Source organism: Triticum urartu, chromosome 4A (genome assembly GCF_056163025.1).
Source record: "Triticum urartu cultivar PI428250 chromosome 4A, HENAU_Tu73, whole genome shotgun sequence".
Taxonomy (NCBI): Eukaryota; Viridiplantae; Streptophyta; class Magnoliopsida; order Poales; family Poaceae; genus Triticum; species Triticum urartu.
In genome coordinates this window covers 466,691,864-466,708,112 of record NC_141876.1, presented here as the reverse complement: position 1 = coordinate 466,708,112, position 16,249 = coordinate 466,691,864, and the positions used below count along the sequence as shown (strand labels likewise).

General features: G+C 43.9%; 1 protein-coding gene across 1 annotated transcript; it reads left to right on the top strand.

Annotated features, from left to right (window-relative positions):
• Positions 1 to 7,364: 7,364 nt before the first annotated feature.
• On the top strand, positions 7,365 to 11,796 carry LOC125552134 (heat shock cognate 70 kDa protein-like). Its single transcript, XM_048715616.2, has 2 exons — positions 7,365 to 7,717; positions 10,079 to 11,796. The coding sequence occupies exons 1-2, from the start codon at positions 7,495 to 7,497 to the stop codon at positions 11,617 to 11,619; spliced, it is 1,764 nt and encodes a 587-aa protein (XP_048571573.2). The 5' UTR covers positions 7,365 to 7,494; the 3' UTR covers positions 11,620 to 11,796.
• Positions 11,797 to 16,249: the final 4,453 nt, after the last annotated feature.

Below are 16,249 nucleotides of genomic sequence, written 5' to 3'. Positions count from 1 at the left end.
CACTTCTTCGTTATGATCCCCTCTATCCAGTAAAACAACTTAATCATATTTTTGAAAGTTTAAAATTTGATTTCAAACATATTCATATTCAAACTTCTTTTGATCATAACTTGAGTTTCGTAATTCCGATTTATTTGATTCTTTTTGCAAATCGAAGCTCTTGACCTAAACTTTCTGATAAGGCCAAATTAGCTTAATTTTGGTACTGTTAGAAATTGTTTTCTGTTTCAAGAGTTAATTGCTTGTTTTCGAAGTTTTCCGAGATCTGTTTTTCGATTCTTTTGCATGAGTGCTTATGTATGCAATTTCTTGCTCATGATAGATTGAACGGAGTGTGATGAGTAGAACTATCAGGAGTTATGAGTGCGAAACATCTTCATCAATAGTACAAGGCAAGTTCACACTTTGATCATATTTTTCATACCCAGTTTTTATGCATTAGTTTCACCCTCAAACATTGCATGAGTAGGATGTGATAACATGTGGGTATTTGGGAAGTAGTTGATGAGGTAGGAACCTACTATCTTATATACAAACCCCTGGGTGTTAATACGTTATGCTTATACCTCTATGCTATGCTCATAGACGTGGATTGGTTTGTGAGATTCATGAAAGATGTGAGAGTTATTTATATCTAAGGGTTAACTTAAGGTGGCTAATTTAATACACATCTGGGTGGATTGGTTGGAGCACCCTGGGGATACCAGTGGCTTGCCCGGACACCTGGGGAATCTAGTGTTGTCCTAGGAGATCCCGGGGTATCCGTGTAATCATCCTATGGTTCGCCACCCAGGCTCAAAGGGATCATAAAATTGTTCGTGCTAGAAACTTTTGCGTGCAGCCACAAGCCATTATGGGCTCTGTCATAGTTGAGTAAGTTGTGGGAAACCTTTCCATGATGGGCTAGCAGATTTAGGGGATTGTAGGTGTACCGGCCTATCTATCGGTTAAGGGGACCTCTTCGGAAAGATTGTGTCTCGGTCATCCGTTTCTCAAACACCATGAAGTGCGAGAAATCCAATGGAGGAGATCGAGTCTTGTGGGGAAAAGTGCGCAAACCTCTGCAGAGTGTACAACTAATCATGATTAGTCGTGTCCCCGGTTATGGACATCTTGAGTATCTGGTACTTGAATCATTATGTTGATCGCATCACTCTATTTAATCAATAATTTGTTGGGTTAATGTCGATTTGGGATTGAGTTGGGGTTACCTTCTCAATAATTTCAACAAACTTTGTAGTTAAATAAAATTTATTCCTTTGTTGTAGGAAAAAATTAGCTTTATGCAAAATTAAACTTAGAGCCTCCACGAGCCAAATATGCATATAGAGATAGCCATTCTCATTTTTATCCTATGGTGTGAATTTGCCAGTACATTGAATGTACTGACCTACATGGATACAACGTCTCATGTTGCAGGATTCTTACGATGAGTAAGTGATACGTTAGGGTTACGATGTCTACACTCAACTTCGTCGTTGGTGTTGATGGGAATCCACAACCTTGTTGTTACTTCCGCTACATGGATTGAGGTAATAGTATTTACGTTACTTTATACATGTGATTTACCTCTGTTATAAATCCTCGAGTACTGTGTGTGTCAACATACCGATCTAGGGATGACACTTAAGCACAGAGACTTGATCCATTCGGGTCGGGTCGCTACAACAACAAAAATACCAAAAATATTTACTTTACTATCTCTATTAGATCTCACTTTTGTGAGTGACCGTGAAGGCATTGACAACCCCTTTATCGCGTTGATTGCAAGGTTCTTGATTGTTTGTGCAAGTACTAGGTGACTTGTGTGTTGTCTTCTACTGGATTGATACCTTGGTTCTCAAAACTGAGGGAAATACTTACGCTACTGTGCTGCATCACCCTTTCCTCTTCAAGGGAAAACCAACGCATGATCAAGAGGTAGCAATCCTCTGGCGAGGAATTTTACACATGGAAAATCGCCATTGGTCCGGGCTTTTAACGGGTTATCGGATCCAAACCCAAACCCGATATGTTAAAGGCAGCCTGTTACGGTGGATGCCACATTTTGGTTACCCTTGACAAAACACTTCTATGATGCGCCATTTATCGTCATGGAAGTGGACACTTTCGTGATGATAATTTTAGTATTGTCGTGGAACACTTCTACGACAACACATGTACGACTATCTTGATTTTTTCATAAAATTGTCACGGATGTACATGCATGACAGAAAATGTGACCTACTGTGACAAACATGTATTATCACGGAAGTGTTTTTTTGTAGCGTATGTCTGTGTTTGTATGTGTGGCGTCTCCTATTGGTTCGATAAACATTGGTTCTTAACTAAGGGAAATACATTTGCTACTACACTACATCACCCTCCCTCTTTAAGGAAAGCCCAACATTATCACAAGTAGCACTGACCAGCCTTAACGCAATGTGTCATAGTTGGGATTGTCTAGAGATTGGTTCAGGGCATCCTTATCGTTGGGGCCGAGGACTCTTTCCACATCACTATTGGGGTTGTAATCCTCCTCGTCATTGTTGTTGCCTCCTTCCCGTTGTCATTGCTTTTGTCGCGACCACCATTGTTGGTGTTTCCGTCCCCACTATAGTGAAGGCCTCTGTCCCCGTGACTGGGGCTATCTCCTCCTCTGCTCTTGGGGGTGTCTACCATGTAGACGTCATATGTGGAGGTTACGGTCCATCGTCCTGTGCGTGCAACAGCTGGTGGTGCATTGTCCGAAGATTCTCTCGCATCGTCATCCATGTCGATTGTCTCCTCAGAGGCACTTTGTGAGAATGTTAGTTAAATCTTCGACATTGGTGACTAGGTCGATGGTGGGTGGGTCACAAATTTCGACCTTCCTCGGTGTTTCCTAGATCTCATCATAAACCGAGGCTTGATTATCCGAGATCACGAGTTTTTGAATCCGATCTAACATATCGTTCAGAAGTATTTTCTCGTTTTCATCCATGTCTCGGTCAAGAGTTAGGACCAATGGTAATTTTCCTAAGACCCGATCTGGCATGGGCTCAGTTTCTCATCTGCAACCAGACCGACCGTATGGTCGTCTGGCGTGGTGCTCGGATACGGGCTCAAGGTCGGATCTAGCCTCAGTGTAGGATCTGAGACATCAGCTTCGCCATCATCCTGAGCCACGATTGACCCCAAGGTCTAAACGGGTGCTCTGTCATGATCTTCAACCAGGTTTGACACCTAGCTCAAAAAGGTAACTTCGCCACGGGAGTCCGCGGCGTATTTTAGGTTCCCGAATCTGATGATCCATCCAGGGGCTTAGTTTTGATCTGTTCGAGGCAGCCATCCGAATCAGTTAAGAGGGTCACACTTCCGAAGACAAAGAGTTGTCCTTACAGGAAAGTCATGTCGATCCAACCTAGTCGTTGATCCGGAGTGCCATCGAACCACTGCGACCACTCAGAGGGACCTGTATGGGCCACCAATGTTGGAATCAAAGCCAACAGATCTCAGGTAGGAGCGGGGTGAACAAGCATCCTTGGTGCCATGGTAACAGAGACACAAGATTTTACCCTGGTTTGAGCTCTCTCGAAGAGATAATACCCTACGTCCCGTTTGATTGTATTGATTTCGACGGAGTACAGATTACATGTTGTTCTACCGCGGGATCTGTGTGCGTATGAGTCATCATCTATATGATCCCTACCCTCGGTTTATGTTGGTACTGGGGGTGTCTAGGGTTTACACATAGGTCGGTTGCATCTAAGGGGATCGCGACACAAATGACCTCTTAGTCTTGCAGTAGGCGCCAAGTCTTTGGAAACATCCTAGCTTGGTGCTTTTAGGCCCGATGAATGTGGCCCACTTGTAAATTATCATGTGGTCATGGTGATAACCCCTTAGGCCAGGAAGTCCAAGACGCCATCAACAAGTACGAAAAGCAGCATCAATCAAACTAGTCAATTTATTTTTACAAAAATCAACATACTATTAAGCTGTGATGCGAAATTCGTGTTTACATAAAAATTTGCCATGGCAATCGCATGAAATTGCCATCATTTATGAACATGGATAGAGAAAAAATTGCCAGGCATTCTACAAAGTACAACCTACACAATGATATGCATGATTTCACCCAAAATATGTTGCGCCTCTCCCTAGGACAATCATGGCAATTTGAAGGGGGAAAGTGAGGTATTACCTGTAGGGGAGGGAGCCAATGCCGGTAGAGGCCTTGTGTGTGGATGTCATAATGGTCGAGTTCAACCTTGAGGCCAAGTCCTCGACCTCCTCTGATGCCGAGGGAATGGCTGGTGGTGGCAGAGGGGAAACAACGGCATATCACCTCGGCGGCATCCCTCGTCGGTGTCTACGGGCGCGATGCACTAGTACTCGTCGTGGCGTGATACTTCTCCAATGTATCTATAATTTTTTTATTGTTCCATGATATTATATTATCAATCGTGTTTGCTTTATATGTCATTTTACATCATTTTTGGGAACTAACCTATTAACCCAGTGCCTAGTGTCAGTTGTTTTTTGCATGTTTTTGGTTTTACAGAAAATCCTACCAAACAAAGTACAAACGCAATGAAACATTTTGATATTTTTTTCTATACCAGGAGGGACCCTAGAAGCTTCGGGGGAGGGAGTCCAGACGACAGACGAGGAGACGACAAGGCAGCACGGCGCGCCCAGGGGGTAGGGCCATGCCCTCTTGTGGGCCCCTCATGGCTCCGTATGATCTAATTCCAGTGCTATAAATTCCCAAATATTTCAAAACCCCCAGGGCGAGACCCGAAACAATTGTTCCGCCGCCACAAGTCTCTATTCTTCTGCGATCCCATCTAGAGGCCTTTTTCGGTACTCCGACGGAGGGAGAATTGATCGCAGAGGGCCACTACATCAACCTTGTTGTCTCTCCGATGATGCGTGAGTAGTTCCTCACAGGACCCACGGGTCCATAGTAGTAATTTTTTTTCTCCGATAATGCGTGAGTAGTTCCTCACTGGGCCTACGGGTCTATAGCAGTAGCTAGATGGCTCTTTTTTTTATCTTCAATACAACGTTCTCTTCGGAGATCAATTCGATGTAATCTTTTGCGGTGCATTTGTTGGGATCCGATGAATTATGGGTTTATGATCAAATTGTTCATTGAAAGTAATTGAGTTATTTATGAAGTTTATTATGTGTGATTGTTATAACTTTGTATTTATGTCTGATCTATTCGTTTAGTTTGCCCAGCTAGATTGATTGATTTTCAATGGGAGAGATGCTTTGTGGCAGGCTCGATCTTGCGGTGTCCTCACTTTAGGACGGGAGGAGTAATGAGACACGTATTCGCATTGTTGTTACTAAGGGTAAAGTCGGGGTTCGATCATATTGCTTGGTCTTATTTTATCTACATCTTGTCATCATGCTTAAAGCATTACTCTATTTGTCATTAACTTAATATCTAGAGAGGCAAGCATAGAAGCGCTCTCGAAGTGGAGTATAGTAGTAGGCGTCAGTAAGTTTAACGGTTTATTTGTCACGGACGAAATGCTTATGTACTAATCTTGTCATGAATAATATCATAACTATGCGCTTTTCTATCAATTGCCCAATAGTAATTTGTGTACCCACCGTTGCTATGTTCTTGAGAGAGACGCCTCTAGTGAAGTCTATAGCCCCCGAGTCCATTCACCTCATATTGTTAAAATCCTAAAAACCTTGTTGTAATTTATTTTCTTTTATTTAGTTTTGCAATTTATATATCTACCACTATCAAAATTAATCCTTGCAATTAACGAGTATAAGGGGATTAACAACCCTCTTGTCTGTGTTAGGTGCGAGTATTTTTTTGTGTGTCTGCAGGTACTGTCGACCTTTGTTTGCGTGAATCTCCTATTGGATCGATAAATCTTGGTTCTTAACTGAAGGAAATACATTCTATTACTATACTATGTCAGTCTTCCTCTTTGAGGAAATCCTAACACCTATCACAAGTAGCAAGCGTGCTAGGACCACGCGTAGAGAGGCAGCCCCGCCGCCGGCCATGTTGGCGTGGGCGAGCAGGTGGCGCGACAACACCTCAAGCCGGTCAGCAAAGAGCTTGAAGAGGTAGGCGTACCAGAGCGTGGTGGAGGCGTGATGATCAACGTCGCAGGAAGAGCTTGAGGAGGGAAGGCGGCCATGACGCCCGCGGCGGCGGCGCTTGGCCTCTGCTAGGACATTATCTCCAGCCGATGGACCCGAACCGCTTTCCGCTCGGCCACATTGGCGAGCTGCCGATGAGCCGCACCTGCCGCACCTCCTCTCTTCCTCCCATCCATTCCTAATGCGGCGGAGTGAGTGGATACAATGTGGGACGAGGGGAAGGGGAGCAACCTCGTCGTTCGCTCGCTGGTGTATATATCTATCAAACACGAAGGATCGAGAAAAGTGACATGGCAGATCTTATTTTTCAAGATTCATGCCAAAAAACGAACAGTTGAATCAGCGTTCGAGACGAGATTGTTATAAACTTATAGAGCACAATTGGTTTGATGCCAAAAATTGGCATGCCAACATTTGGCAAATGCCAAATATCGGCTAGTGCTTGGCTGGCTGCCATGTTTATTTGTTAACCTCACAAAAAGTTGCCAATTGTTGGCAACTTTTGATATTGCCAATTGTTGGCTTGCCAAGTATTGACAATGTCAAATATTGGCGTCAAACCAATTATCCTCATAATCCCTCGGTTGGTCCTTAAAAAATTTCAGGGTTGTTTGGTTTACTGCCCTGAGGCATCGGACCAACAAATTGGTCATTGACCAGCTGTAGGGTGCATGTTTGGATGGGATCCAAATAATTGGCACGCCAGCCCGCCTCACCTTTCCTCTGCTTCTTTTATGCCAATCTATTGGTAAAGGCGAGGGCGGTGGAATCGTTGGCCAATTTTTTGGCTCGCCAACAGCGCCAACGATTTGGCGGGGCTTGGGCTGAAACCAAACAGCCCCAAAGAGCGATACGGTACGCATTTTCTAATACTAGACCATTCAGGATAACCGCTTCATGGTACCGTGTTTTTTTTCCTTTGACCGTCTTTGTAGTATAACTATTGCCGGAGGTTCGCTCCACCTCAATTATTATGCTGGTTATAGTGGGAAGTAACTTAGACTAGTGTCATGCATATGATACTAGACTAAGTTACTATCTTCATAGTACAAAGTAACATATTAGTAGTGTCATATGTGGCTTCATTTATTAGCTTGTAGACTCATCTTGTTTTGGGAAGTGCTATGTTACAGTAACATATTATGTTACCACTTCTTATTAACTACATGCTATATAAGCAAAAATTTCTCGAAATGCGCTATGTTACTATTAAGTTACTCCCACTATGACTAGCCTTAACCCTCCGCCTCTTCCCTTCCCAGTTCCCAGTTTCCCACCCATCACGGAGGCAACGCCGCCTTAACTTTCCCTCTTCCAAAGTTCAAAAAGAGCAAGTGAAAAAAATCTCCCCCCTCCCCAGCCGCCTCCCGCCTGCGCCTCGTGGTCGCGGAGATGGCGGGCGCGAAGGGCGACGGGCCGGCGATCGGCATCGACCTCGGGACGACCTACTCCTGCGTGGCCGTGTGGCGGCCGTCGCACAACCGCGTCGAGGTCATCCCCAACGACCAGGGCAACCTCACCACGCCCTCCTGCGTCGCCTTCACCGACACCATGAGGCTCATCGGCGACGCGGCCATGAACCAGGCCGCCACGAACCCCGTCAACACCGTATTCGGTAATAACTAGATCTGATCTCGATCTGCTGGTCTATATGTTTGATTTCTCAGCAGCGGCAGCTCTGTTCGTCACTCGTCAAGTTTGCTAGGTCGATGGATCTTTGTTAAGATCCCCGCCATCGATGTTTCCCCCCCTTGTTTTGCTGCTGCTGCTGTTGTTTGTGGTGATGCGCTTTTTATTTGGGCGCGCGATTAATTGTTTGCTTACCCTAAAATACCCTAGAAAGTACTATTACGCTGCAAAACCCTCCAACTTTTCGCTGGATTCTTCACGCGAACCTGTTTCGTACATCGGGAAAATCCATGTGCAAAAAAATGGTGTACTTGCCTTCTACATATCCAAAATAAACTAGATTTTGTTTATGGCCAGGGAACGTCTAGAAAGGCTTATCTCCGGTACTAACATTATTTAGAGTTATCTGACACCGAAAAATTAGCTCAGGTAGTCATCAACTGGGCTAGCAATTTTGGAAAACATGAAGTTCTAATACAAAATCTGAAGATGTGAAATATTGTGAAAAATAGAGGTAACGAAGCAAACAAAAGTACCAGCATCCTTGTGCAACAAAAACGAATAGGAACACACTTCTGAAAAGTTACTATTGAAGTTTTATGTTCCTTCAAAGTCTCTGATTAGATGGTTTCCAGTTGCGTTGTAGTTGTATGATTTCCTAATTGTGTTACAGTAGGATGATATTACAATTGTAGGATTTGCAGACCTATTTCCATGTCACAACCTAGATGCAACAATCTTTGTTGGATTTGTTCATAGATTATTCTTCCAAAAATGTGGTTAGTTCTTGTACATGACTGGAACCCATATTCTTATCAGCTTATGTGCTCTATCAATCTGTTGTAGCAAACAGGACTTCTCTTTTTGTTGTCGTTCATCCAAAATCTTAGTTCGATGCATATGATTTTATTGTAGAACGCACATGTAATATCAAATCTAAAGAGGACATGGTAGTATATGCATATAGTATGAGATCCAACATCATCCAAGCCATGCATATAGATAATAGAGGTCATGAAATTACATTTTATTGAAAAGGAGGGTACACCCCTGGCCTCTGCATCATTGTGATGTGCACAACCACAGATAATGGATTTACTTAAAAGCCATTTTCTTCCAGTTAACTTGATAGCTGGCCTGTTTTTTACCTCAGAAATAAGGTGGTAGCTTAGAGATAATCACTTTGTAATTTGTTTAGTTCATAATAATTCTATATATCCGTTGTTCTGTCTCAAAATATACATATCTCGTGTTGTATATGGTACAAACATCAAAATGAGTCATATACATTAATACATGTGTCATACCCACTTGTGCTTGTGCCTGAAAGCTTGGCTGTGATGCTGTCTCAACGCATGTGGGTTAAAATGATACCATCTCAGCCATGTCTAGAAATTACATGATCTAGATATATGTTTCTTTTCGTGATTAATATTGGATTTCTATGAAGCCTCTCATTAGTAAATTATATATGAGATACATGATGATAATTTCAATCTTGTAAACTGAATATATACTTATAAACTGAATATATGCAGGAGTGCTGCTTGCAGTTTCTTGACAAGTAAACAGTCAGTGGCATTTTAGTTGGAGCATCCTGCAAAAACCAAATGTACATATATCCAGGAAATCCCATAGATTTTTGACAGGAAAAGAATGTTAGTTTATTAGCATAAAATATCCCTGAATTTCGTTCGTAAATGAGTCATGCAGAAAAGTTGATGTAAACTTCACAGCTACAAGTTCATTGTGCAACAGATATAGGATACCTTGCGATACGATGTTTGGATGTTTGTGGGCCTCATTGTGTGTAATGCATTGCAAACTGTAGTTTACCCTACATAAGGCCACTCCCAATGCTTGTATCTTTAGTATGGTTTCATAGGCAAAAATTTGATGTGGCACCCTATTTAATGAAGAAAGAGAGAGCAACCATATCTTAATCTAGATATTGATCTTAGCACAAAATCCAAGGCATCTCATAACTTTTCTCTCACAAAAGACATTAAATGAGGGTTATTTTTAGAAACAACACTAATATATAATGGCATCTCATAACTTTTCTCTCACAAAAGACAATAAATGAGGGTTATTTCAGAAAAGCACTAATATATAATGCGTTGGAACTGTTATATCTAAACATCTATTTATATAGCTTAAGATATAGTGTACTGGGATTGCCCTAATTGACATTGCTTTGAAACTACTTTCTAAATATGCATTTTGTGATGGAATTGGTTCCTAAATATGCAATTCTGTGAAATTAGTCTTAAAATCTTGAATTTTGTGATATACCATTACTTTTGCAAAATAAAATGCTGGAACTAATTATTCCAATTTTCTTCAGATGCCAAGCGACTAATTGGTCGTCGATTCACCGATGCATGTGTGCAAGGAGATATCAAGCTATTCCCATTCAAGGTCATTTCAGGCCCTGGTGACCGGCCGTTGATTGTGGTGAAGTACAAGGATGAGGTGAAGCGGTTCGCAGCTGAGGAGATCTCCTCTATGATGCTCGTCAAGATGTGGGAGATCGCTGAGGCCTATCTCGGCACAGCGGTGAAAAATGTTGTCATCACCGTTCCAGTCTACTTCACTGACTCCCAACGCCAGGCCACCATTGATGCCGGCGCCATTGCTGGTCTTAATGTCATGCGCATCATCAATGAGCCCTCTGCTGCAGCCATTGCCTACGGTCTTGACAAGGGATCTCGCAAAGGTGAAGGAAAGACAGTGCTCATCTTTGATCTTGGTGGTGGTACCTTGGATGTGTCAATTATAACAATTCACATGGGCATCTTCACTGTCAAGGCCACATCTGGTGACACGCACCTCGGCGGGCAGGATATCAACAGCCGGATGGTGGAACACTTTGTGCAGGATTTCCTTAAGAGACACAAGAGTGACATAAGAAACAACCCAAAGGCGCTCATGCGTCTGAGGGCGGCCTGTGAGAGGGCCAAGAGAATGCTGTCTTCCATGGTGCAGGCAAAATTTGAGATCGACTCACTCCACGACAGCATTGACTTCTATGGCACCATCACCCGTGCCCGTTTTGAGGAGCTCAACATGGACCTTTTCCGTAAATGCACCGAACATGTCGAGAAGTGCCTCGCTGACGCCAAGATGGACAAATCCCAAATCCATGATGTCGTGCTCGTGGGTGGCTCCAGCCGGATCCCCAAGGTGCAGCAGCTACTCCAGGATTTCTTTGATGGGAAGATGCTCTGCAAGAGCATCAACCCTGATGAGGCTGTTGCCTACGGTGCCTCTGTCCAGGCCGCAGCCCTTAATGGTGAATGTGACCAGAAGGTGAAGGATTTGCTCCTTCTTGATGTCACGCCCCTCTCGCTCGGGGTAGAGATAGTAGGTGGTTTCATGAGTGTGGTGATCCCCAGGACCACCACCATCCCCTCCAAGAAGGACCGGATCTACACGACCATCTCTGACAACCAGACCAGCGTTCTCTTCAAGGTGTATGAGGGTGAAGGGTCGATGACTAAAGACAACAACCTCCTTGGCAAGTTCACTCTCTGCGGCGTCCCCCCAGCGCCAAAGGGCGTGCCACAGTTCAATGTGACATTCGAAATCGAAGCCAACTGTATTCTGAAGGTGTCCGCTGTGGATACGACGACTGGAAACAAGAACAGCATCACCATCATCACAGACAAGGGTGGGCTGAGCAAAGAGGAGATTGATCGCATGGTGCGAGATGCTGAGAAGTACAAGTCGGATGACAAGGAAATGAAGAAAATAATAAAGAAGGAAGACGGGGAGGGTTGGGTGGGCAAGGAGGAGTTCGAGCGCATGGTGCAGAAGAAGCGCATGATGCTGTCCGAAGACAAGACAGAAGTTAAGAAGATAAAGAACGAAGGCGGAGGCTGGTAAGGTGCTCAATGTGCTTCTGCAAGCCTATGATCGCGCTGCTTTTGCTATAGTTCATGTTTAGTATCAGTGCCCTCTGCAACTTCAGGAATGGCCATTCTTCTAGCCTAGTATAGTTGTTAATATGCTTCATGTGGTTCTGGAACAACTGAGTGAACTTATATATATCGGTTGCATGTCTACCATCTGCCTGATGAATGGGCACTTTTGGTGCTGTTGATCTGCGGCGTACGGCCAGTTCAGTTGGTTTGCGAGATTTCCGTCTCGGTTTACCACCGGCTGTGATTTGTGGCATTTGCAATTTCCCCTGTTGCATCAGCCCAGTTTTAGTTCTGGTTACATGATGAGTTGGGCCTTTTGGAAATTTCTGTCTCTGGTGAGCTTACTACGCTCAACACATAAAAATGCATCAAGAGTTTTCGTGCATTTCTGTCTTAAAAAAGAGAGTTTTCGTGCACTTTTGTTTGCAACTCCATATGTGCAAACCGCATACAAAACAGTGGCTGGACCTTGTAGGTATTTTGTACTGATGCTTTTTCTGTCTCTGGCAGTGGTTTCACCATTATCTAATGTATACAGTATACAGACAAATTTTACATTTCAGCAACGAGTAGGTTGTTGCGTGGATAGATGTGGGTCGAGCAGGTGTCTGCTTGGTGCCGCTTCGACCGAGTCTGAATCTGCTGCCGCAAGTGTACCACGGCAGCGATTCATGCCGCAAAAGACCGCGGCGGCGGGATGATTGCTCGACCAAACGCGCACCAACACAACACAATAGCATCCGGACCGATTGCAGGGAGATACACGCTGTGATCCCGGGCTCTGCACGTGTCATCAATGCTTATGTTATACTTCTTCCTCTGTTCGGTGTAATTAAATCGGCGAACCACTTAGCTTTTTTTTGTTTAAGAGTTAAAGGGATTTTAGCGACAATCATGTAACATGTGCATGTCTCCTTTAAATTATGCAACGTTGTGTATAAGGGCAGCTCCAACGCGCCGACGCAAACCGACACACGTTTTGTCCAGTTTTTATTCGTTTGGGTCGGCGCTTTGGATGGTGCCCGGCCCGTCCAAGTTTTGTTGGTCAGTGCCCCCAACGCGTCGAAACATTTCATCCGTGCGGCCGGTATGTGCTCATATTCTTTTACATACAAATCTAACTATTGCTCAAAGTTTAAATCATGTAGTTCACAATCAAACAAAAATCTCATGGTTTACAATCAAGTTAAAATCTCAGAGTTTACAAACCAAATGAAATTTAAATTGTCATAAATATATTAAAAAGAAAGGGAGCAGATACATCTATTGGTTGCCAAGGTGATCCCACATATGCTCAACCAAATCATGTTGGAGTTGAATGTGAGTTGTCCAATCACACATTTCATGATGCATGATGAAATTGGGTGAACTGTGCAAATGTTGCTGCTCCTCAATGCTTAGGCACAACACTTTTACCCTGAAATTGAGACTTCTGATCAAAGATTTCATCCTCACGCTCATCCTCTACGATCATGGTGTGCAAGATCACACAAGCAGTCATCACCGTCCACAACTTCTTTGTGCTCCAAGTTCTAGCAGGATACTGAATGATGGCCCATCGAGATTGAAGCACATCAAAATCAAGCTCCACATCCTTCCTAGCCCTTTCTTGTGCTTGAGCAAACCTAACCATCTTCTCTCATATCGGATCAGAGATTGTCTTCAAAAGAGTTGTTCACTGAGGGTAGATACCATCGGTTAGGCGGTATTCCTTGTTGTAGTGGTGGCCATTGATAACAAAATTGACTGTTGGACAGTTGCCTTCTGCAAGCCTTTCGAACACCAGAGAACGCTGAAGCACGTTGATATTGGTAACTCACAAGTATAGGGGATCGTTGGTAGCTTTTTCGATAAATAAGAGCGTCAAACTCAACGAGGAGCTAAAGGTAGAACTAATATTCTCCCAAGTTCTATCGACCACCAATACAACTCTACGCACACTTGCGTTTACTTTACCTAAAACAATTAATAAAACTAGTTTACATCAATAAAAAGATAGCTTTGCAAGATAATAAAAATTAGTTTTTGTTTTAGTAGAGAGCTTTTGGAGAACAATGAGGAAAGGTCCGTCTCTAGGTGATTGATAACTAGACCGTTAATCGTCAATGCAGTTTTATGTGAGGGAAAGGCTTAGCTAGCATACTTTCCGTGTTGGGATCATATGGACTTATGATTGAAACTGTACCAAGCATCCGCAAATACTAAAGATTCATTAAGGTAAAACCAACCATGACATTGAATGTAAGGTCCCCTTTAATCCCATATACAAGAACTACCTTACTCGGGTTTAGGCTTCTGTCACCCCTGCGGCCCACTATAAGCGAATCATGGACATATTGCAACACCCTATGAAGGAAATATGCCCTAGAGGCAATAATAAAGTTATTATTTATTTCCTTATATCATGATAAATGTTTATTATTCATGCTAGAATTGTATTAACCGGAAACATAATACATGTGTGAATACATAGACAAACAGAGTGTCACTAGTATGCCTCTACTTGACTAGCTCGTTGATCAAAGATGATTATGTTTCCTAACCATAGACATGAGTTGTCATTTGATTAACGGGATCACATCATTAGGAAAATGATGTGATTGACTTGACCCATTCCGTTAGCATAGCACTTGATCGTTTAGTTTGTTGCTATTGCTTTCTTCATGACTTATACATGTCCCTATGACTATGAGATTATGCAACTCCCGTTTACCGGAGGAACACTTTGTGTGCTACCAAACATCACAACGTAACTGGGTGATTATAAAGGTGCTCTACAGGTGTCTCCGAAGGTACTTATTGGGTTGGCGTATTTCGAGATTAGGATTTGTCACTCCAATTGTCGGAGAGGTATCTTTGGGCCCACTCGGTAATGCACATCACTATAAGCCTTGCAAGCATTGCAACTAATGAGTTAGTTGCGGGATGATGTGTTACGGAACGAGTAAAGAGACTTGCTGGTAACGAGATTGAACTAGGTATTGAGATACCGACGATCGAATCTCGGGCAAATAACATACCGATGACAAAGGGAACAACGTATGTTGTTATGCGGTTTGACCGATAAAGATCTTCGTAGAATATGTAGGAGCCAAATATGAGCATCCAGGTTCCGCTAGTGGTTATTGACCGGAGACGTGTCTCGGTCATGTCTACATAGTTCTCGAACCCATAGGGTCCGCACGCTTAAAGTTTGATGACGGTTATATTATGAGTTTATGTGTTTTGATGTACCGAAGGTGTTCGGAGTCTTGGATGAGATCGGGGACATGACGAGGAGTCTCGAAATGGTCGAGACGTAAAGATCGATATATTGGATGACTATATTCGGACATCGGAAAGGTTCCGAGTGATTCTGGTATTTTCGAGAGTACCGGGGAGTTACGGGAATTCGTATTGGGACTTAATGGGCCATACGGGAAAGGAGAGAAAGGCCTCAAAGGGTGGCCGCACCCCTCCCCATGGGCTGGTCCGAATTGGACTAGGGAGGGGGGCGCCCCCTTCTTTCCTTCTCCTTTTCCCTTCCCTTTCCTTCCCTCCTACTCCTACTACTTGGAAGGGCTCCTAGTTCTACTAGGAAAGGGGGAATCCAACTCCCGGTGGGAGTAGGACTCCCCTAGGGCGCGCCATAGAGAGGGCTGGCCCTCCCCCTCCTCCACTCCTTTATATACGGGGGCAGGGGGCACCCCAAAGACACACAATTGATCTGTTTGATCTTTTAGCCGTGTGCGGTGCCCCCCTCCACCATAGTCCACCTCGATAATACTGTAGCGGTGCTTAGGCGAAGCCCTGCGTAGGTAGAGCATCAACATCATCACCACGCCGTCGTGCTGACGAAACTCTCCCTCAACACTCGGCTGGATCGGAGTTCGAGGTACGTCATCGGGCTGAACGTGTGCTGAACTCGGAGGTGCCGTACGTTCGGTACTTGATCGGTCGGATCGTGAAGACGTACGACTACATCAACCGCGTTGTGCTAACGCTTCCGCTTTCGGTCTACGAGGGTACGTAGACAACACTCTCCCCTCTCGTTGCTATGCATCACCATGATCTTGCGTGTGCGTAGGAAAATTTTGAAATTACTACGTTCCCTAACAGTGGCATCTGAGCCAGGTTTTATGCGTTGATGTAATATGCACGAGTAGAACACAAGTGAGTTGTGGGCGATATAAGGCATACTGCTTACCAGCATGTCACACTTCGGTTCGGCGGTATTGTTGGATGAAGCGGCCCGGACCGACATTACGTGTACGCTTACGCGAGACTGGTTTTACCGCCGTGCTATGCACACAGGTGACCAGCGGGTGTCAGTTTCTCCAACTTTAGTTAAACCGAGTGTGGCTACGCCCGGTCCTTGCGAAGGTTAAAACAACACCAACTTGACAAACTATCGTTGTGGTTTTGATGAGTAGGTAAGAACGGTTCTTGCTAAGCCCGTAGCAGCCACGTAAAACTTACAACAACAAAGTAGAGGACGTCTAACTTGTTTTTGCAGGGCATGTTGTGATGTGATATGGTCAAGACATGATGCTAAATTTTATTGTATGAGATGATCATGTTTTGTAACCAAGTTATCGGCAACTGGCAGAAGC

Coding starts and splice junctions, on each gene's coding strand:
- LOC125552134 (XM_048715616.2), top strand. CDS start 7,495: ATGGCGGGCGCGAAGGGCGACGGGCCGGCGATCGGCATCGACCTCGGG. Junction 7,718..10,078: donor CCCCGTCAACACCGTATTCG/GTAATAACTAGA, acceptor AATTTTCTTCAG/ATGCCAAGCGACTAATTGGT.